General features: G+C 37.2%; 2 protein-coding genes, 1 long non-coding RNA gene and 1 pseudogene across 3 annotated transcripts in view; 1 reads left to right on the top strand and 3 right to left on the bottom strand.

Moving 5' to 3' along the window:
* Positions 1-1,579: 1,579 nt before the first annotated feature.
* Positions 1,580-4,609, top strand: LOC110765323 (uncharacterized). Its single transcript, XR_015834627.1, has 2 exons — positions 1,580-2,158; positions 4,307-4,609. It is a non-coding gene; the product is annotated as an uncharacterized LOC110765323 (long non-coding RNA).
* A 185-nt stretch (positions 4,610-4,794) lies between these two features.
* Positions 4,795-11,606, bottom strand: LOC148298109 (disease resistance protein RPS4B-like). The gene is made up of 7 exons (XM_088250923.1): positions 11,476-11,606; positions 10,007-10,900; positions 8,556-9,680; positions 8,033-8,356; positions 7,023-7,880; positions 5,746-6,888; positions 4,795-5,611 (listed from the first exon to the last, which is right to left on the bottom strand). The coding sequence occupies exons 3-7, from the start codon at positions 8,793-8,795 to the stop codon at positions 5,087-5,089; spliced, it is 3,090 nt and encodes a 1,029-aa protein (XP_088107049.1). The 5' UTR covers positions 8,796-9,680; positions 10,007-10,900; positions 11,476-11,606; the 3' UTR covers positions 4,795-5,086.
* On the bottom strand, positions 8,798-10,521 carry LOC110767027 (disease resistance protein RPV1 pseudogene; annotated as a pseudogene).
* An 8,037-nt stretch (positions 11,607-19,643) lies between the features above and the next one.
* The window catches only part of LOC110767026 (disease resistance protein RML1A-like), a 5,648-nt gene continuing 2,340 nt past the window's right edge, over positions 19,644-22,951 (bottom strand). Inside the window, exons 3-7 of the mRNA XM_088249761.1 lie at positions 22,910-22,945; positions 21,901-22,755; positions 20,874-21,741; positions 20,550-20,797; positions 19,644-20,423 (exon numbers count right to left, since the gene is read on the bottom strand). Coding sequence (XP_088105887.1) covers positions 19,887-20,423; positions 20,550-20,797; positions 20,874-21,741; positions 21,901-22,755; positions 22,910-22,945 — 2,544 coding nt within the window. The 3' untranslated portion in view covers positions 19,644-19,886. The remainder of the gene's footprint in view (positions 20,424-20,549; positions 20,798-20,873; positions 21,742-21,900; positions 22,756-22,909; positions 22,946-22,951) is intronic.

Below are 22,951 nucleotides of genomic sequence, written 5' to 3'. Positions count from 1 at the left end.
AACATTAAAACATCAATAGACTCCTCATCTGTGAGTCTCATAGCTTCGGTACTCACTGTAACATCCATAAGCTTCAAAAGAAAAAAAAAGGACATAAATTCAATATCAATTACAGTAATGTAAAACTCACGGATGGAGTGTTTCAAGAATCAAAATAATAGCCTAGTGTGCAGCAAATCAATCATTATCATACCCATTGAATATCCAATAAACTATCTTTCAGCAACTATCTTTTGCTGTTTCCGTATGGATATTGTTTTACCTCTTTTCAAGTTGCAATTGTTTGGTTTTTTTAAGTAGCAAGTCTTCATCTAAACCAATAAATAAATCAAACAAAGAAAATAGGAAAGTAGAAATTAATAGTGCAGCAAGTTGACAAAATAGGTAGAAGCCACTAAACTAGTAAAGGATTGGATTGATCGGTTGGTGTTTTATTATATTCCCCAATTTCTATGAATCAATGAATCTTAACCTGAGCCTACTTTGCTAAGAGAAAGACAGAGAAGGAAAAGACAGATGGCATAAAAGAAAGCAACTGTTCCTAACTCAATTTCATACATTTTTTCGTTGGAGAAGAGGAAAGGTAGTTGATGTTGATCCTTGATCGTTTGGTTTGGATCTATGGAGAAAAAGAGAGAACTTTTTTTTCTCTTGAGAGAAAGAAAGACAGAGAGCGGCGTGAGGAGGAGGAATAACAAATTGAAGCTTCCTTTCAAGTTCAACCTAGGTTAATTTTATAACGAAAATTACAAAAATGCCCTTGCTCCTAACGGGTGTAACGGGTTCACCCGTTTTCGACCCAACACGACCCGTTATCTTAACGGGTGGCTAACGGGTTCACCCGTTTTCAACCCGACCCATTAAGCTCAACCCAAATACTGATAATTTCGTGCGAATTCGTGTCGTGTTAACGGGTCGTGTGCAATATTGCCAGGTCTAGTTATCTAAACCAATGTAGAATGTGGTGGAGAATCTATTCAGTTGCAATTACAATGTAATACAATCATTCTCTAACTCAATATTTGTGGTTACATCATTAGCGCACGGAAAACATGTCAAGCCCCTAATGTGAACTCCAATCTTATATGACTCATACAAGTATGATTGGAATTAATATTCTTATTCATGACTAGTGCTTTGGCCGAAGACTCCTGAATCATATCATCATAGTATTCTCCCTTATTATTGAGGGTAGAGATCTCTTATTATCCACTCACATGCCAATCTAGCTTTGTATCGGTCAATAAAACCGTCAACCTTATGCTTCAAAGTAAACACCCATATGCACCCAACAACTTTCTTCCTTCTTTGTAAATGGACTGAATCTCAAGTTTCACTCTTGTTAAAAGCTTCCACTTCAACATTCATGGCATCCACACATTTGAGGTCAGAAATAGCATCATGTAGCTTACTTGTCACACATACACTAGATAATTTGCACAATATGATGCATATGACTTAGATAAATGATGAGTTGACATATAGTGGCTAATATGATATTTAGACTTAGCATGTATATCATGTGAGTATTGTACTTTAAGTTTCCCACAAGTGGTACGTGAGGGTTACCGAGTGGAACACCCCGACCCTAATTTTTATATCCAATTAATTATTTAATTAATTAGATTAAGAAATTAAAATTTTACCCTTGGGGATAGGGGTATTTTGGTCACTTTTTAATCCGGAAGGATTTTGGGAAAATGAGTGGTACCGTTGCGTAGAGCTCGTCGATACGAGTTCGTAGACATGTGGCATGCCCAATTCCGACTTGTAATGAAGGAGGAAAAGTCTGAAAACGAAAGGGATGTATATGGAATTTTTTTGAAATTGTTACTGTAGCTACAGTACCGGGCAGTTTTATTATTTTTCTTTTTCTTTTTTTCTTCTTCTTCTTCCTCCTCCCCTCTCCCTCTGCGCGCGACCCTCCCCCTGGCACTTTTCATCCGAGCGGATTTTGGGCCGCCACCACCACATCCGGCCACCAAAGTTGACGGGGCCGGTACCAAAATGACCGGACAGCTGTCCTCTTCCAACCCCAGCCAAGCCCCGCCGCCAACCGCTGTGATTTCGCCGGAAAACGAAGAGAAATGCGCCAGTTTTGACAGAAACTTCGCCGGCTCCGTTCTCCGTCGTTCGGCCACCATTTTTGGCGATCCAGGTATGGAAATTCATCTATTCCTCGAGCTCTAGCTGCTGGTTGGGTAGGATTTCATAAATTTTGAGCGCTATTAGTCCGATTTTCGAATTGAAAAATCTGCCAGTTTCGACTTCCAATTTCGGTCACTTTTTGGCCATAGCCCAATAACAAAAATGACTCCAAATTAGGTGTATTAACTAGGGTAGGAGTTTGGAGCTGTGATTTTGAGATTTTCCGGCGATGCGATATCGCTTGGACACCCACTCGCTGCCAGCGCTTGTGGTGGCGCATGGGCACTGTATCAGAGGGGCATTTTGTCCCAATGCGATCCCCTGGTTGTCATGAGGGCATAGGATTTTACGGATCTCAATTTGGATAACGTTTGAACCCCGAACGGATTTTACATATTGTGTGAATTCCGGGTTCGATATGTTAGAACTGTTGGATCGCTTCCCACTTAATATATGTTGATCTAGGCATTCCTAGGATCGTGTAGGAATTCGCGGATCGTGAATTGGAGCCCCGGATGTTCCGATTCAATAACTTAAAGCTTGCGTTTTACGATAACCATTCGATTGTGCGATCGCGAGCGATCTGACCGTCCGCTCTGAACCAAACTTGCAGGACGTGCATCCTAGACATTGTGGAACCCATAGGAACTTTCGGATCGTAAAACGGAGGTCGTGGGCCTCGTGGGCCCGGTTGACCAAGTTTGGGCAGTTTGACCCTTGGTTGACCGTGAGTCTTCCGAGGTAGTTTCACTCTTCAAGGAGTACTAGAACGACCCTTTTGGATGAGTCTTGACCGTCATTTGATTTATGTGGGTCTATGAGATTATTTTTAGGATTTTGTGATGGAAATTTTATGCTTATTGTTTTAATGGTTTGTTATGAGATTTATATTTATATTTTATAAGTAGATTGTTAATCTGTGAGTAATCCTGTTATTGTTAATATTCGAGTTTCTTGAGGTTTTATATAATATTTGAGAAAGTACTATCCTTGTTGATTTTGTGTGGGGTACTTAGAATGTTAATTTGAATGCTATTAGCACTACCTTAGGTACCTCCCCGGTTATGGGTTTTATGTTTGAGAGTTTATTTTGCTCAGGCCCGTCGGAGTTTGCCCAGGCCCTTCGGAGATTTATTTATTTTGTTTTCTTTACTTATTTTTTGTTTTCTTTAGTTTTCTTGTGTTGTTTCATTTCTTTTGCACTTCTTTACTTATTTTTAGTTTCCATTTTGCATTTGTGCATTTGTGGTGTGTCAATTAAGTGTTCTTTACGTACTCAAACTAGAACTTATAGGAAACCGACAAGTTCTTCGTGGGATCGACCCCGTACTTACATAATCTATATTTCGATAGATTCGTGCACTTGCGGGTATTTTTAATTGGTTGTTTGCACATTAATTTGTGTCCTTTTAGGAATGCAACAATCGTATGATTGTTTGAGATCATAAATGGTATGGTTTATGTATTAATTGACTTGAGAACATTGTTGGTTCTGTTTCGAACTATCTGAAGGCCAGAGGCCTATTATGTGATTTGCATGAGATTATAATGTGCATGCTGCCGGTTGGTATTGTTAAATGTGTTTTATGCAGGTTGGAATTTTTGGGGAATGTTCAATTTATAGGGGAGACTCTGCCGAAATTTCGTTACAAAGTCTCGTGCTCTTTTCCCTTAATTTGGAAAAGAGGCTAAATTTTTAGTTAGTGGGACTGGCATCGGTGTGATGTCGGAATTTCCACAGGATTCGTCTCGAGTTTCGAGGAATTCGGGGCGGGTCCTGTCACCGAGTGAGTATTGTACTTTAGGTTTTCCGAATCGCTTAATAGACGCCGCATTTGATGATGAGAATATGGTAAGTCTTCTTAATATCTGAAAATTCCATTCCTCAAGAAATGTAAGATGTCACCATAAGCACTCCCAAATAGACCCTGTATCTCCCTAACTTTCTTATTGAAATTGAGGCACACAAGTTTTATAAATTGTATGATTTTCAAGTGTTGTTTGTATTGGTAGGTCCATTGAATAGTCGAACTGGGCTGTTTTATGGAATTTGGATTGCCTAGGATTTTCCTATATTTTGGGATTTATGTTTGGTCTTAAATGTGAAGCTCCCTGTACTATTTTGGTCTTAAATGTAAAAAATGTTACTTGTGTGAAGGAGATGTGAAGCGTATGTTGCTGCTTATGCTAACACGTGTCTGCTACCTACAGAAGTGAAGAGTGCACCAGAATGTGAAATGTGGGGCTTTGGGACAGGTGGTGGTCTCTGCGTGGCTCTCTCATTTGAGTCATCTCATCACCAAATCATTGAAGTAGATTTCCTATTGAAATTTGTTAACTTTGTAATAGATTTGGGTCATCATCTTACCAAATAATTGTAGTATTTTCTTATTGAAAATTTTAACCTTGTAATTGACAGGATCAGATTACCCAATAGGTTAATGGAAAGTTTTTTAAATTATTTTTTATGTGTAATTATTTTCTGTTGTATGATTTATTTCCTTATGCCTCTGCCTCGATCACCATCTCCATCTCTTCCCCAGGTTTCAAGGTTGCATATGGACTTCTCTGATTCTGGGCATAGAACCAAAACACAATCGGTTACAACCACAGCCCAGAAAACGGGATGGAGTTTTGGCAAGTGATGTTGTTTTAACCGGCATTGGGGTGTTGGTCTACTTCAAGCGCACTAACTGTTAACTATTGACATGATTGTAAACAGTTAATGAGTTAGGTGTGCAAGGCACGTGAGTTAGACGGCTGTATAAAGTGTAATAGTGCTGTAGCTTAAAAGATTAAGAAATACAGAAATCAAGATTGCAATTTCTCTCTGCTTCATCATGGCTTCTTCTTCCTCCATCAACATTGATGGCTTGCTCAGTATGGTTACCATTCGTCTCAGTGACAACAATTTCTTGAAATAGTCATCAAATCCCCCTCAAAAATCCCGATTTGTTTCCAAATTATAGAAATGAGGATCCGGATTATCGATATTTTCCTTCATGACTTTGTCCCATTCTAGATGAACCCCTGTCTTCTTCACTTTCACAAAATCAACATCATCAGTCCTTACAAAAATTGAGACTCGGTCCCCGCCTTGCAAACAGAGCACATCGTTTGACAATTGTCCCTGCCAAAGATAATCGGCGCCTTGCAAACCCAGTCGGATACTATCTCTGTATCTGTAAGTTTTTAAGGAGGCAAATGCTATCTTGGTGTGCAAAGCAGTTCGTTTGGTAAGATTTCTAACGATAATGCCAATAGGACCTTCAGAATGTACAAGTTTTAGCCTGTCTAAAGAGTAAACGAAGCATATAGTCAACCCTTTTAAATCACGACCCATGATTCTTTGAGGAACTTCAAAGAAGACGATATTGTCCACATCATTGACGATTTTAAACCACTCAGGAATATCATAAATTCCATTCAAATAAATTCCACCAAATCCGCAAGAAGTCCATCTCTGCACACCAGAAGCAAGACATTCTTATACATGCATATGCATATTTACATGGGCCGCATCTGCAGCTGTGCCTCTGTGTTTGTGTGTGTGTTTGTGAGAGAGAGAGAGAGAGAGAGAGAGAGAGAGAGAGAGACCTGTAGGATGTTGTTCCTAAAATCGGCAGTCAGATTGGTGCAGCGTTCCATATGAATCCTTGTCATGGAGTTTAATGACTTATCCAAGCCTTGAACCTCAGTGAGTTTGAACGAATCACTTAGATACAATTCTCTCATATTCCACATTTTTGAAAAATCTGAAATTGTTTCCAATTGTGGGCAGCCAGTTGCTTTCAGAACATACAAATTGGTTGGTAAATCTGGGATTGCAAGAAGTTCTCTGCATCCATTTAAACACAAGACTTTGAGCTTTGAAAGACCAGCGAGACTTGGGATTTGTCTGATGCCTGTCTTATCTGCTTCCAAAATTGTCAATGATACCATGTCCCCTAAGCCATCGGCCAAGTTTTGAAATCTTGAACAACCATTCAGTATAAGAGTTCCAATAGACTTGGATTTATAGAAATTCAGTGGGAGATCCTTTAGCATTTTGCAGTCTTCAAGATTTACCAAAGAAAGTCTTACAAGATCCCCAATGAATGAGTGAACCTTAATCAACTCCTTACAACCTTTCAATATCAACTTTTCGAGATTTGGGAATTTTGAAAAGTCTGGTGATTTTGTCATGTCATCATCATCTTCGACATGAATGATGTCATCATCATTGACCAGATTTTGAGATGGGCGTCGTTCATACGCACAAAGATGGTAATCAATCATATTTTCATTCATAAATTTGTCCCACACCAGACTAACACCTGTTTTCTTCACCTTCACAGTCGCCCAACCATATTTCTCCCATATGTCCATTGTTATTATTTCAATCAAGACTTTATCACCGTCTTGCAATTTGAGCTCGTCATTTGATAACTGTCCCTGCCAAAGATAATAACCCTCAATTGGATAAATGACATCGGGTGTGATCCTGGCGTCAAGCTCAGTACCCTCGGTCATGTTTTTAATGCTAATGCTAAAGCTAGTCGTGCGACTACGGATCATTAAGACTGAAGGGGAGAATGAGTCTGAAGAGAGAACGAAGGACAAAGTTAACCCTTTCAAAATACGACCAACACTTTGAGGCACAGTGAAATACACAATATCATCGTCATGGACATAGTGGAACCAATCAGGAATATCATTTCCACTGAGAAAAATGCCACCATATCCACAAGAAGTCCATCCCTATACCATGTAGAGCCAAATTTCTATAAGAAATACGTTCTTATGCATGCATGCGTACATTACATATGTGTTGTATGTGATAGAAAGAGAAAGATGTATGTGTGTTTGAGAGAGAGAGAGAGAGAAGGATTGACCTGTAGGATGTTCTTCCTAAAATCGGCAGTGAGATTAGTGCACTTTTCCATATGAATCCATGTCATGGAGTTTAATGACTTATCCAGGCCTGGAATCTCAGTGAGTTTGCCCGAATCACTTAGATGCAATTCTCTTATATTTGACATTTCTGAAAAATCTGGCATTTTTTCCAATGCAATGCAGCCATCTGCTCGTAAGACTTTCAAATTTGTTGGTAAATCTGGGATTGCTCGAAGATTTATGCACCCATCTAAAGACAAATATTGAAGTTGTGGAAGACGACTGAGGCTTGGAAGCCTGCCAAAGTCATTGCTTGCAAGATCTAATCTTTCTAAGGAAATTAGGCTACCGAGATCCTTAGGGAATGCATCATCAGTTAAACTGCAGTTTTCAAGAGCTAATTCTCTTAAAGAGCTTAAACTTTGCAATGAAGGAGGCAAAAGATTTGTTGATGGCGGCCCTTCCACATGACATAAAGATAAAGCTTTCAGTTTCTTCAATTTTAATATGGAAGATGGTAGTTGTCTTATGGCTGTGTAATCCGCTTTCAGAGTTGTCAATGATACCATGTCCCCTAAGCCCTCAGCCAACTTTTTAAAACTTGAACAACCATTCAGTATAAGAGTTTCAATAGACATGGATTTATAGAAATTCAGTGGGAGATCCTTTAGCATTTGGCAGTCTTTAAGATTTACCAAGGAAAGTCTTCCACGATCCCCGATGGATGGGTGAACCTCAGACAAACTCTTACAGCCTTCCAACATCAATTCCTCGAGATTTGGGAGTTTTGAAAAGTCTGGTGATTTTGTTAGCCAACGGGAATGACTGAGATTAAGGATTTTCAAATTCTGATGCAACTGTTACACAAAAACAAAATTAGAATGGAAATTAAAATCCAAAAGGAAGGTCTCTGATACAGAAATTAAACCAAAACGAAGAGAAGGTGAACTAACATATGTATAGAACCAGAAGGAAAGAACCAACAACAACTAGGTTGAGATTATTATACCTTGCAATCCTTCCAAACTATTTTGAGGAAGCTATACTGCAGGTCTAAAGCAACTAGTTTTGGTTGCATAGGAAAGTCATCTGGTATGGACTCTAAAGGAAAATAACGCCAGCACAACCATATTAACTTTTTGGGAAAATCTTTGTACTCTCCAGTGAGCCTTACGTTGCTGAGGTGGAGTAACCTCAGTTTTTTCATGTTGGTAAATGCTTGTGCACCGAATCTAGTCAAATCTAGATCTGAATCTAGATCCGAATCTAGATCTGAATCTACATTCCAATGCAAATCCAAATGTAGAGCAACTCCTTCAATTTTTTTATTTCCCTGTTAACAAAAGATACCGAGTTAGAAAAATGATTTACAAACATGAAAATCCGTGTATGTATTAACCAAAAGGTATAATTAATAGTATTGGACCATGTTACGCCCTATAGTTTGTGTTTGCAATCAAAGCACATATTTTTTGTTGGTTATGCCTTCTCTTGCATGATGCATTCTAAAACTTTACTGGCAAAGTACTTACAGATTCATCGCTCAATACATCTGTTATGTCTTCACATTTCCACAATCTACTAAATTTTTCAGGACGACCGGGGGATTTTTCACGAACGATCTCTCTTCCCATGTCTCGAAGCAAATCATGCATCATCAGCTTGTTTTCCTCACTAACAGTTACAAGGCACCGTTCAATGAGGACACTGATTCCTATCGGTTGAGCAAAGCCACAGCCCTTTAATATTTGTGTTACATAGTCCTTGTCCATTCCTATAAAGAAACAAGATATATCAAGGAATATCTCTCTCTTTCCTGATCAGGTAGGCCGTCAAAGCTTATTCTGAGGATTTTTTGAATATCTCCATCAGAACTTCTTTCCAATTTCTCCAAATGGCTTTCCCAGTCCGCAATGGATCTTTTAATCAGAAAAGACCCTACAACTCGAAGTGCTAGTGGCAAGCCTTGACAGTAATGAATTACACGTTTTGAGAGGTCAAGGTATTCTTGATCAGGATAATCTCTTTTGAAGGCATGCCAACTAAAGAGCTCTAGAGCTTCTTTTTCGTCCATTTCTTCAGCCATATATGTGCTATCCACTTCAACTTGGTCTAGCAAATGTTGATTTCTTGTTGTTATAACAATTCTACTTCCAGGACCAAACCAATCACGAGCTCCAGCTATTGCTTTTAATTGCTGTAGATCATCTGCATCGTCAATTATGACAAGTGCTCTTTTACAGCAAAGTCTTTCTCTTATCATATTGATCCCTTTAGCAACAGAATCAACCTTTATGGGGTCCTTGCTTTTCAAGATATCATTTAGAAGTTGTTCTTGCAAACCAACCTGACCAGTAATGGGTTGGTGTGCAATTACTTCCCTCACGTTTGCAAGGAAACTCCTACGACCTTCAAAGATACGTTCAAAATTGTTATAAAGGGTTTTGGCAAGCGTTGTTTTTCCAATGCCGCCCATCCCCAAAATACCAATCATGCGAACAACATCCTTAGAACCTGAATTTTCAATTTCCAAGTGATTACTCAAAACCTTCACCCGAGAAGTAATTCCGACAAGGTGTTCAATGTCTAATTGGTATTTTCTGTTCACCAAGTTATTAACCTCCCCAAGAATTTTCTTGATAAACTTTGCTTCATTCCTGGCAATTAAACACAGAAGCAGAACAAACTACAAGGTTAAATTGAATCCCTAACTTATTAATTTAGAATTAAGATATAATTAACAATTAAGATTGGGATTTAACATCAAATGTTAAATGGATCTTACATTATCAAGTAAGAAAGAATGCTTAGTTAAAACCAAACCAAACCAAACCACACAAACGCACACCAAACTTCAAAGTCAAAAACATAGTTAAAACATAGTTTGAAAAACAAAAACAAAAACAAAAAGGACAGGGAACATATGGTTGTCACTTGTCAAGTAAGGAGATGATAATTCAAGGAACAAGAAATTAGTAATTACCCATCAGCATTTTTAAGATCTTCCCCGCACAAATCTGCAGCTTGAGTGAGAGCATTTCTCCACCGCTGTACCTTTTCTTTCTCATGTTTACCCGCTTCATGTTTCTCAAATGCTTGTGCAAAACTACCAGTTTGTTTCCGGACATCTGAAGCATCAACATTATAGAACAATGGAATAACCTGTTGACCCAATCTTTCTCTACACTCCATTATCTTCACCAGCTCGTCAAGACACCAACTGGAATCGGCGTAACTCTTGGAGAAGACAATTATGGAGATCATGGACCCGTCGATTGCCTGCTCCAGTTGGGTTTTTATAAATTCCGCTCTTTTTAGCTCGTTGTCGTCAAGAAAGGCGCGGATTCCAGCATCAGATAATGCGGCGTGGAGGTGGCCTGTGAAGCCCTTGCGTGTGTCTTCACCTCTGAAGCTCAAGAACACTTGGTACTCCCAACGTTTTGATGAGGAGGATGGTGAGGATGAAGAGGAGGCTTTATGGGCTTTCCTGGCATCCATTAATTGATACTGGTTCAGATCAGACCAACTACAAATTATGCACAAGTTGGCCTTCTGATCCGACTTGAGCAGAAGATGTTATTTCATAATTAATTAAACTTTTTTTTCTGGGCAGTGGTTTGGCCTTGCGCAGCAGATGAATATGTTATTGAACTACCCAAAGTCAAGGTCAAGGTCCTCGAACGTTTCAGTCAACAGAGGGTAATTTTCTGGAAGCAACCAAAACCAGGGGTCACTTTCTGTGGCTGCTGGCTACACGATCTGCTGGACGGCTAAGATTGAAGGTCAGGAAAATGCAAGGAAGCATCTTGGACAAGCTGGTTAATGCACTAAGGGAGTCGAGCAGCGGTTCAAAACTGAGTCGAGCAGTGCTTCATGCCTGGCAATTATGGCAATTAAACACAGAAGCAGAACTACAAATCATTCCATATGCAACAAACTGCAAGGTTAAATTGAATCCATAACTTATTAATTTACAATATTTACTTTTTTTAATACTTTTTTCGTTTGCACATAACGGCCGTCGGATTGAACCCAAGCTATCTCAAATCCAAGACCCATTTGCTCCTCTCTCTCCCAAAATTCCTGGAACTCAGGTCTTTCTCTATATCTCTCTTTCCCTCTCCAGTGATGATTTTCTTTCGCTAACTTCTGTTTTTTTTTATAAAAAAAATAATTTTAAACTATTGATATTAATGGTTAAACCAAGAATCTAAAAATGGTTGATCACGTGTTTATCAACTCAGAATTGATGTAGCACATAATTAGTCCAAGGTAAAGTTTCTAATGTTTTCAAAAAGAAAAAAAAATAGTTTCCAATATCAGCTGACACGAATTTCAGGCTAATCAGAAAAGAAAAGAAAAAATTATTATTATGTCTACACTGTTTCTATCCTTTGCAAAGGTTTGCAAGTCATCCTTGTAGCAGAAATATAAAAATAAAAACAGATGTACCTTTCCCTACTCGGTAGTTCCTTGCTGGGTCCGTTCCTGAGCAGAAGTTGAGAGGGAAAGGGAGGGAATAGGAGGAGGAGAGGGGAAAGTCACTGACACCGAAAGAGAACGACGGTTGAAACCTTTTTTTTTTTTTTTTCCTCTAGTTCTGTATATTGGTTTTTGGGTTTTAAAATGCAATAAAATATTGTATCACACACCACATGTATCATGATTCATGCTTCATGACGAGGACAACTGATCAGATAAGCAAGGTGGGATTTGGAGTTGGAGTGGCCCATTTATTTATTAAACCACTTTGTGAGGTTGATTATTTATAATAATAGTAATTTGGAGTTGGAGTGTCCCATTTTTTAGGGTTAAATACTTTTTTAGTTATTGAGTTTTACACGAAAATTCAATTTAGTCATTGAGAAAAAAAATTAGCCAAATTAGTCATTATATTTCCCAAGTTTACAATTTATAGACATTTTATTATCTTTCGTCAAGTGTAGCTTTTATTTTTATTTTTTCAAGAAGCACCTGGAGTTTTCTTCTTCTAACTGCACTGAACGGATAATAATGGAAAATTTATAAATTATACACTTTGGAAAACACAGTGACTAATTTGGCTAAAAAAGATATTTAACCCATAATAATAAGATTACAATTTACAACCCGTGCCCCTCCTACCAGGGCTTATCACGCATAGGCTGGAAGCATTGACCAACAACAACAAAATGGTCAAATATGGAGGCAAAAGGCAAATCTGAGAGAGATCAGCTTTCCCTTTATGGCTTTTTATTTAATTTTTTTTTTTAAAAAGGATTGAGGCAAGAAAATAATTAAATCAGAGTTGTTTTAATCAAAAGTGGCATTGAATCAAATGCAATCCAAAACCCAACGAACATATATTAAATATTTTTGTCAATATCCAACAACTAGCCTCACCTACTTCACCACACACTGAATAGGCAAAACTTTATTTTTGGTTTGTGGAGTTGTCAATTTTATCATTCTGATCCATGTAGTTTCAATTTTGTTAAATTTATTTTTCTAGGTTCAATTTGCAGTAATTCAAGGGCAAATTTCAATTTTTATCAAATTCTTCTAGATTCCGTTAAGTTTTGACCATATGTCCCTCACATGGAGGAGTATTTGAATTTGCTCAAGTCATCCAACGGTAAAACACAAGCTGGAGCTCTTCTCATTCACTTTAAAATGATTTTTGGGGTTTAGGGTTACATTTTTAGGTTAAAATTAGGTGAATCGGGAGAAATTTACCTCCAGTGGATCAAAAGGCCCTTCCATGAAATTGCAAAGAATTTCGACATAAATTGAAACATATCCTTAAGTTGCTTCGAATTTAAAACTACAAAAATAAATTTGACAAAATTGAAAACTACAATGGTAAATTATACAAAATTAAAATTATAGAGATCAAAGTAGTAAAACTAGCATACTATATGGATCAAAAATGACTTTTTGCCTAATGAATATTAAGTGGGAAATGAATTTTTGTAAATTAAATTAAATTGACTTACGTACAAGCAGTGGCGACGACAATATCATATTATTATTGTCTCATCTCCGATCAATTTCCGGCGCAAAACCGGCTATCAGCCAATCAGACTGCCAAAGACTCTCCTCCGCCATTTACTCTCTCTCTCTCTCTGCGGTTCAAGCTCTTGAACCCTTCGACTCCCTCCCTCTCTCTCCTGCAGCTGAATCTGTCAGAGACTCTGCTTTGTGCCGATGGATGCTCCATGATCGTAGAATGGTAAGTTTCACTTCATTTTCACAGGCATCTCTTGTTTGATGAAGAAGTTTTATTGTTAACTGATATAAGAAGTAGCTTGAGAAGCCCTATAATATAAGGCTTTCATAAGGTCATTAAACTTCAAATTTCTGGCCCTAATCATTTTACTATTTCGTAAAGTGTTTACTACAAGGATTTCGTGAGTTCTCTGTTTAAATGTGGTTGGATTTCAAAGGAAAGTTCGTACTATGTAGTTATCATATTACCCTCAGTTCTTATGTTTAATATTCCAATTATAAAAAAGTAATATGGGATACTTCAAATTTACATGTAATGGTTGACAAGTTGAGTTCTGTTGATAATATAGATATATGTTGGTCTGGTGGTAAACATTCAATGACTAATTTGTTGTGCCACAGAGGAAAATCTCATCAATAGGCATGCATTATAACAGGCCGTCATCTTTGTTGTAGTTTCCTACAAGGCTTTCGTAAGATAACACCGATTGCTGCATTCACATTGACTTAAGTTGCTCAAACATACAATGAAGTTTCCTACAAGGCTTTCGTAAAATCTTGTTCTATTTCTACTTATTAAGCATATTTCCTCATGTTCCTTAAGAAACTAAGGCACACAAGGGCACTTGAGTAAAGGATGGGTAATGCCTTATCCACTGACATTCATGGACGGGTAATCTGATATTCTCCATCAGAGTCATGTGGCTTTTTGTTATGTTTTTGTTTTGGCCGTAAGCTTTTGTTCTGGTTATGTGCATTTTGTTGAATATTTGCAGAAAATGTTCTGCAATTTCCCAGCGCCTATTCAAAACATCCTTCCTTAGTCCACGTATATGTGAATTGTGAACTCCAATCAACCTTTGAAATCTTCAATTACAGTTTACTTCCCAATCATTCAGATTTCTCAGAAAGACACCACTTCAACTTAGCAATGTTCCGTCTATATCCATACAATTATGTTATGATACATCCTTGCTAGCCACCTAAGGAAACAAACCTGGAAAGAATCCTTAAGAGCATCTCCATGCCACTGGCCATACCAAAACATTCTCGTTTCCCTTCCCCCTCCTTTAAAAGAGAGACACTTTACCTGTTTCTACTATCTTTGCATAAATCCCACCCATAATAGCATCAAATAGGATAAGTAGTCCCAATAGATGAAGGTTGAGAAGCTCATATGGGAATTTTTATGGCAAGGCCAAGGAGAGGGGAAATAAGTGCAGTTGGTGAAGTGGGAGTTAGTGTCAAAATCTAGGGGTAAAGTAGGTTTAGTGGTTGGAAATTTGGTTAAGAGGAATGTGGAGCCATCTCTCTCCAATATGTACAAGCCTAAGTGCTTAGTTCAGCTTTATGCAGAACTGATTTTAACTAAAAACATACAAAATACCTGAATTCATTTGGATTAGTTAGGTTGCCCAATCTGTAAAAACTTTCGAACACCTCTAACCAATTTGTTCCCTTTTATAAATGAAGGTTCATAAAATCCTTAAGACTGAGGTTCAGAGATGCATTTCATTGGCATATTCAATTCTTCGGAAAGAAAAAAAATCTGCCTTGTATGAGTGATACTGCATGAGTACTTATTGCAACTCTGAACTTAAGTTGATGGAGCTGGGAATTGGGGTTCATATCCTGTGAGTCTGATTACGTTGTTGGAGTTTGATAATTCTTGTTCCTTCCTAGCACGCTTATCTAATCTGCACTTGTTTGCAATCTAGGATGCGGCTAGATGTACAAGCCTTCTTTTAGAAAATGTCAGAGCTTCTTGTATTGCTGTAGGCTTTTAGCAAATTCATAATGAAAATGCAATTTTGCTGTTTTCCTCCATAGATGATGATTATGTTGACAAAAATGAAAAAAAGATTTTAACCATTAACATTTCAGTGTTTATGTGAAACAGTGTATTTATCTATTCATTTGATAGTTTTGATGTACTTTCACTGATGATAAATTACTGGAATACCTGCAGTTTCTTGACACTGATGAAAAAAACAAGCAGAGCTATCAAAAGTTGACACTGATGAAGAGCATACCACTCAAGGATAACACCGTACAACGAACAATGTTAGCACAAAGGGTTTTTTGTCCGACTCTTCCAAACTTAAAAGCAATTCATTAGGACAATATAGAGATTAGAAGATCAAGAGCATACCATCAAGGAGACACAGAAAAAGAGACAATGTCAGCAAAGAGGTTGCTTTGTCTATGCCTTCCAAATTTGGGTTTGCTTCCAGATTAGAAACGAGATTGTTTACTGACCTGTGTAGAGATAATGGATGACTTATGAAATGCACACAGTTACTATCATAGTAGCTGGCTGCACGTATGATTGAGATAATCTCTGATGACCTGTAGAGCCTTTCCCTTCTTATCTTACCTGAGTGAGCTTGAGTATCATACATTACTAATAGGAAAAACTGAGATGGGAGCTATAGCTTTGTAATGTTTGACCCTCAAGCATGGAATCATATGGGACATAAGTAATACCTTAAAAAAAAAAGGGCTTCTTAGATCTAGGTCCACAACGATTAGCTATCATTGGGTTTAGTCCTCGCAGTTTTAGTTTTAGATGCAGGTCCTTACATTTATTACTTTTTTGTTGTGTCAATTTTACCCTTTGAGGTAAATAAGGAAAACACATTGAAAATCTAAATTTAATACATTATTTCCTTGTAATTGAATTCCATAATTTAAATTTTGAATTATTTCCTTCATAATATTCCTAATATATGGACAAAATACAATTTAATCAATACAAAGTAAAGACCCACAAATTATACCAATACAAGCACCCACATTAAATTATATACCTAACATACAAGTAAATAGTGTTATTATTAGTAACGAAAAATACTTAGTGATAAATCATGTTACCTATAAGTTAGGAACATAAATTAGAAAACTACCTATAAGTCAGATAAAAAAATAGAAAACTACCTATATCTCCGGTACATAAAAAAGATAAATGGTAAATCGTATGTTACCTATAACTTAGATTCATAAACAAAAAGGCAAAAAAGTGTGGTACCTATATCTCATGTATGTCAAAACACAAGTCAATTAATAACTTTTTTTTTGTTAAAGGAATATGTTACCTATAATTTAGATATATATATGAAGAAAAATATATCAAAAAATGTATTACGTACCTATGTCTCCGGTATACTATACATAAAAGAACAACTAAAAAGAACAAAATAACTGAACCTGATTAAAAGTTGAGCATATATTCAACATAAAATAATAATAATAAGATTACCTCATTAAGAGTTGTTGGATGAGGAAAGAAATATAATATTGGCTAATTATCTCATTAAGATAAGTAATCGAAGATAATGGGCAAGGGTAAATTAGATAAGGAAAGAAATATAATATTGGCTAATTATCTCATTAAGGTAAGTAATCTAAGATAATGGGCAATATTGGAACAAAAAATGATTTTAAATATATAAAATAAAAAGATTACATCAGACAATATTCAAAAAGGAATGTAATCCTATGTGGCACAAAAGTCAAAGGACTTGTATCAAAGTCACCAAATCCGAGGATTAAACCCAACTTCTAGATGAGAATTTGGATCTATATCAACTTTTCTAAAAAAAAAATTCTTTTGTGGCTAGGTCAATTTATGAGGGGTGCCAGTTGGGTTTGAACTTGCGCGGGGCCCAACCAGTCATCGATGCATCACCAAACTAATCCTCTAGGGATCATGATATAGGTTACTCAATTGTTCAGTTGCCTCTCAAGTTACCTAAAAGAATGCAGTAACAAAGATGTAGACATGTTTGTATCTGTAGCCAAATTCATTTGTAATTTTTTCAGGTCACCTGATAATATTCATGTTACGTTTGCCGCTTGAAGATTTCCTTGTTTTTCTTACTTCACTTGTATTTTTAACACTTTTGCATGATAGAAATTCAAAACAGTTGACATTATTTTGTAAAATAGGTGAATGGTTCAGAAAGCATTGATGAGGAAGATCAGGCATCTCAAGTCTCACAGTTCCTGGAAGGATATAAGGAAGGAAGAATAATAAAGGAAAGAATCGGTGGTCCATCGTTTATGGGCTTTATGTCTTCTGTCTTCTCGCTCAACTGCTCAGCTCCTCTCAATCTTAACGGTGGTTGACATGTTTAATAAACAATACCCTTAAAAATTTAAGATATTATGAAATAAATATCATTACAACCTAGAATTGTCCACTGCAAATAAATATCGCGATGATAATTTTACTGCGATATTTTTCATAAATGAGACATGTTATTGATCCCAAGGCAATACGTAAGCTTTTAGACTCAAATTATTATAATAAAATAATAATAATATACCCTTTATTTGTATGTGACTTATTTATTCTAAGTTTTAGTGTTACAGTTTTACACTTTTTATAAGGAAACGCAGCATGGACATATATCACTTTTGAGAAAGCAGCAACATTTTGGGATTTAGCCTCTTATGAATTTAAGGATTTTGGAGAAAATAATTAGTGATGTTATATTCTCACACGCCCTCGCATGTTTGATGAATTTTCAAGCATAACACGTGGACAATACCTATTTGGTGACGTGGAGCACGTGTATGAGACATTGCTTTAGGGTTTAGAGTTCAGACCCACGTCAAACCCTAAAATCATAAACTCTAAAGGAAGTTGAGGTCCCACCCCAAAACTAATGGGAGGAGTACTCCAACTCCTTATAAGCCCTTGTTAGGTTTTTTAACTTTTCAATGTGGGACATTTTCACCTTTACATTCTCACATTCTTCCTTAATCGATTGTGAATTAAAACCCTATTTTAATTCTCCCTATTATGAGGACATAGTTATGATATATCCTCAGGGCTTCCACAAACCGTGAGTGACATCTTGCAACATGTCACGATTATCTATACCAATGTAGAATGTGGTGGAGAACCTATTCAGTTGCAATTACAATGTAATACAGTCATTCTCTAACTCAATGTTCGTGGTTACATCATTAGCGTACGGAAAACATGTCAAGCCCCTAATGTGAACTCCAATCTTATATGACACATACAAGTATGATTGGAATTACCATTCTCATTCATAACTAGTGCTTCGGCCGAAGACTCTTGAATCATATCATCATAGCATTCTCCCTCATTACTGAGGGTAGAGATCTCTTGTTATACACTCACTTACCAATTTAGCTTTGTATCGGTCAATAGAACCGTCAGCCTTATGCTTCAAAGTAAACACCCATATGCACCCAATAACTTTCTTCCTTCTTGGTAAAGGGACTAAATCTCAAGTTTCATTCTTGTTAAAAGCTTCCACTTCAACATTCATGGCATCCACCCATTTGAGGTCAAAAATAGCATCATGCAGATTAGTTGTCACACATACACTAGATAATTGACACAAATATGATGCATATGACTTTGATAAACGATAAGTTGACATATAGTGGCTAATATGATATTTAGACTTAGCATGTATATCATGTGAGTATTGTACTTTAAGTTTCCCAAAAGTGGTACGTGGGGGTTACTGAGTGAGTATTGTACTTTAGGTTTTCCAAATCGCTTCATAGACGCCGCATTTGATGATGAGAACATGGTAAGTCTTCTTAATATTTGAAAATTCCCTTCCTTAAGAAATGTAGAATGTCACCATGAGTACTCCCAAATAAGCCCTGTATCTTCCTAACTTTCTTATTGAAATTGAGGCACACAAGTTTTATAATTTGTATGATTTTCAAGTGTTGTTTGTATTGGTAGGTCCATTGAATAGTCGAACTGGGCTGTTTTATGGAATTTGGATTGCATAGGATTTTCCTATATTTTGGGATTTATGTTTCTTAAATGTGAAGCTCCCTGTACCTTTTTGGTCTTAAATGTAGAAAATGTTACTTGTGTGAAGGAGATGTGAAGCGTACGTTACTGCTTATGCTGACACGTGTTTGCTACCTACATAAGTGAAGAGTGCACCAGAATGAGACATGTGGGGCTTTGGGACAGGTGGTGGTCTCTGCGTGGCTCTCTCATTTGAGTCATCTCATCACCAAATCATTGAAGTAGATTTCCTATTGAAATTTGTTAACTTTGTAATAGATTTGGGTCATCATCTTACCAAATAATTGGAGTATTTTCTTATTGAAAATTTTAACCTTGTAATTGACAGGATCAGATTAGCCAAGAGGTTAATGGAAAGTTTTTTAAATTATTTTCTCTTGTATGATTTATTTCCTTGTGCCTCTGCCTCAATCTTCTACTCCATCTCTTCCTCAGGTTTCAAGGTTGCATCTGGACTTCTTTGATTCTGAGCACAGAACCAAAACCCAGTCGGTTACAACCACAACCCAGAAAACGGGATGGAGTTTTGGCAAGTGATGTTGTTTTAACCGGCATTGGGGTGTTGGTCTACTTAAAGCGCACTAACTGTTAACTATTGATATGATTGTAAACAGTTAATGAGTTAGGTGTGCAAGGCACGTGAGTTGTTAGTAGTGAGTTAGACGGCTGTATAAAGTGTAATAGTGCTGTAGCTTAAAAGATTAAGAAATACAGAAATCAAGATTGCAATTTCTCTCTGCTTCATCATGGCTTCTTCTTCCTCCATCAACATTGATGGCTTGCTCAGTATGGTTACCATTCGTCTCAGTGACAACAATTTCTTGAAATAGTCATCAAATCCCCCTCAAAAATCCCGATTTGTTTCCAAATTATAGAAATGAGGATCCGGATTATCGATATTTTCCTTCATGACTTTGTCCCATTCTAGATGAACCCCTGTCTTCTTCACTTTCACAAAATCAACATCATCAGTCCTTACAAAAATGGAGACTCGGTCCCCGCCTTGCAAACAGAGCACATCGTTTGACAATTGTCCCTGCCAAAGATAATCGGCGCCTTGCAAACCCAGTCGGATACTGTCTCTGTATCCGTATCTTCTTTTTAAGGAGGCAAATGCTATCTTGGTGTGCAAAGCAGTTCGTTTGGTAAGATTTCTAACGATAATGCCAATAGGACCTTCAGAACCTACAGAATGTACAAATTTTAGCCTGTCTGAAGAGTAAACCAAGCATATAGTCAACCCTTTTAAATCACGACCCATGATTTTTTGAGGAACTTCAAAGAAGATGATATTGTCCACATCATCGACCAACTCGAACCACTCAGGAATATCATAAATTCCATTCAAATAAATTCCACCAAATCCGCAAGAAGTCCATCTCTGCACACCAGAAGCAACACATTCTTATACATGCATGCATATATCATTATATATATGGGCCGCATCTGCAGCTGTACCTCTGTGTTTGTGTGTGTGTGTGTGTATGAGAGAGAGAGAGAGAGAGACCTGTAGGATGTTGTTCCTAAAATCGGCAGTCAGATTGGTGCCGCGTTCCATATGAATCCTTGTCATGGAGTTTAATGACTTATCCAAGCCTGGAACCTCAGTGAGTTTGAACGAATCACTTAGATACAATTCTCTCATATTCCACATTTTTGAAAAATCTGGAATTGTTTCCAATTTTGGGCAGCCATTTGCTTTCAGAACATACAAATTGGTTGGTAAATCTGGGATTGCATGAAGTTTTCTGCAGCCTGCAAGACATAACTCTATTAAAGAGTTTAAGCCATGTAACGAAAGGGGTAAAAGATGGAATTTCAAAATTCTCACCAGATAGAGATAAAATTCTCAACTTCTTCAATTTTACTATGGAAGATGGAATTTGTCTGATGCGCGTGTTATCTGCTTCCAAAATTGTCAATGATACCATGTCCCCTAAGCCATCAGCCAAGTCTTCAAAACTTGAACAACCATTAAGTAGAAGAGTTTCAATAGACTTGGATTTATAGAAATTCAGTGGGAGATCCTCTAGCATGAAGCAGCCTTGAAGATTTACCAAAGAAAGTCCTCCAAGATACCCGATGGATGAGTGAACCTTAATCAACTCCTTACAACCTTTCAATATCAACTTCTTGAGATTTGGGAATTTTGAAAAGTCTGGTGATTTTGTTATGTGATTATCATATTCGACATGAATGATGTCATCATCATTGACCAGATATGGGCGTCGTTCATACGCACAAAGATGGTAATCAATCATATTTTCGTTCATAAATTTGTCCCATACCAGACTAACACCTGTTTTCTTCACCTTCACATTCTCCCAACCATATTTCTCCTCCACTATTATTTCAATCAAGACTTTATCACCGTCTTGCAATTTGAGCTCGTCATTTGATAACTGTACCTGCCAAAGATAATAACTGTCCTTCTCACCCTTAGTTGGAGGATTGGATATGATCCTGGCATCAAGCTCAGTACCCTCGGTCATATTTTTAATGAGAATGCTAAAGCTAGTGCAACTACGGAAGAATGAGTCTGAAGAGTAAACGAAGGACAAAGTTAACCCTTTCAAATTACGACCAACACTTTGAGGCCCAGTGAAATACACAATATCATCGTCATGGACATAATGGAACCAATCAGGAATATCATTTGCACTGAGAAAAATGCCACCATATCCGCAAGAAGTCCATCCCTATACCATGTAGAGCCAAATTTCTATAAGAAATACATTCTTATGCATGCATGTGTACATTCTAATGCGTTGCATGTGATAGAAAGAGAAACCTGTATGTGTGTGTTTGAGAGAGAGAGAGAGAGAGAGAGAGAGAGAGAGAGAGAGAGAAGGATTGACCTGTAGGATGTTCTTCCTAAAATCGGCAGTGAGATTAGTGCAGTTTTCCATATGAATCCTTGTCATGGAGTTTAATGACTTGTCCAGGCCTAGAATCTCAGTGAGTTTGCCCGAATCATTTAGATGCAATTCTCTTATAATTGACATTTCTGAAAAATCTGGCATTTTTTCCAATGCAAAGCAGCCATCTGCTCGTAAGACTTTCAAATTTGTTGGTAAATCTGGAATTGCACAAAGATTTCTGCACTTATTTAAAGACAAATCATGAAGCTGTGAAAGACGACTGAGGCTTGGTAGGCTGCAAAAGTCATTGCGTGAAAGATCTAAATTTTCTAAGGAATTTAGGCTACAGAGATCCTTGGGGAATGCATCATCAGTTAAACTCCAATCTGCAAGAGCGAATTCTCTTAAAGAGCTTAAACTTTGCAATGGAGGCAAAAGATTTGTTGATGGCGACCCTTTCTCATAACATAAAGATAAAGCTTTCAGTTTCTTCAATTTTAATATGGAAGATGGTAGTTGTCTTATGGCTGTGTAATCCGCTTTCAGAGTTGTCAATGATACCATGTCCCCTAAGCCCTCAGCCAACTTTTCAAAACTTGAACAACCATTAAGTAAAAGAGTTTCAATAGACTTGGATTTATAGAAATTCAGTGGGAGATCCTTTAGCATTTGGCATTCTTTAAGATTTACCAAAGAAAGTCTCCAAAGATCCCCGATGGATGGGTGAACCTCAGACAAACTCTTACAGCCTTCCAATATCAATTCCTCGAGATTTGGGAGTTTTGAAAAGTCTGGTGATTTTGTTAGCCAATAGGAACGACTGAGATTAAGGATTTTCAAATTCTGATGCAACTGTTACACAAAAACAAAATTAGAATGGAAATTAAAATCCAAAAGGAAGGTCTCTGATACAGAAATTAAACCAAAATGAAGAGAAGGTGAACAATAATATATGTATAGAACCAGAAGGAAAGAACCAACAACAACTAGGTTGAGATTATTATACCTTGCAATCCTTCCAAACTATTTTGAGGAAGCTATACTGCAG

This window comes from Prunus avium, chromosome 1 (genome assembly GCF_965620075.1).
Source record: "Prunus avium chromosome 1, drPruAviu1.hap1.1, whole genome shotgun sequence".
In the NCBI taxonomy this organism is placed as follows: Eukaryota; Viridiplantae; Streptophyta; class Magnoliopsida; order Rosales; family Rosaceae; genus Prunus; species Prunus avium.
This window is presented reverse-complemented; position numbering and strand designations above follow the sequence as displayed.

What these genes read in the sequence shown, in the direction of transcription:
- LOC148298109 (XM_088250923.1), bottom strand. Translation starts at nt 8,795, where the DNA reads ATGGACAAGGACTATGTAACACAAATATTAAAGGGCTGTGGCTTTGCT. An exon ending in ATGTATTGAGCGATGAATCT is followed by an intron (nt 8,357 to 8,555) that starts GTAAGTACTTTG and finishes TTTTGTTAACAG; the next exon opens with GGAAATAAAAAAATTGAAGG. An exon ending in TTAGGAACAACATCCTACAG is followed by an intron (nt 5,612 to 5,745) that starts GTCTCTCTCTCT and finishes TCTGGTGTGCAG; the next exon opens with AGATGGACTTCTTGCGGATT.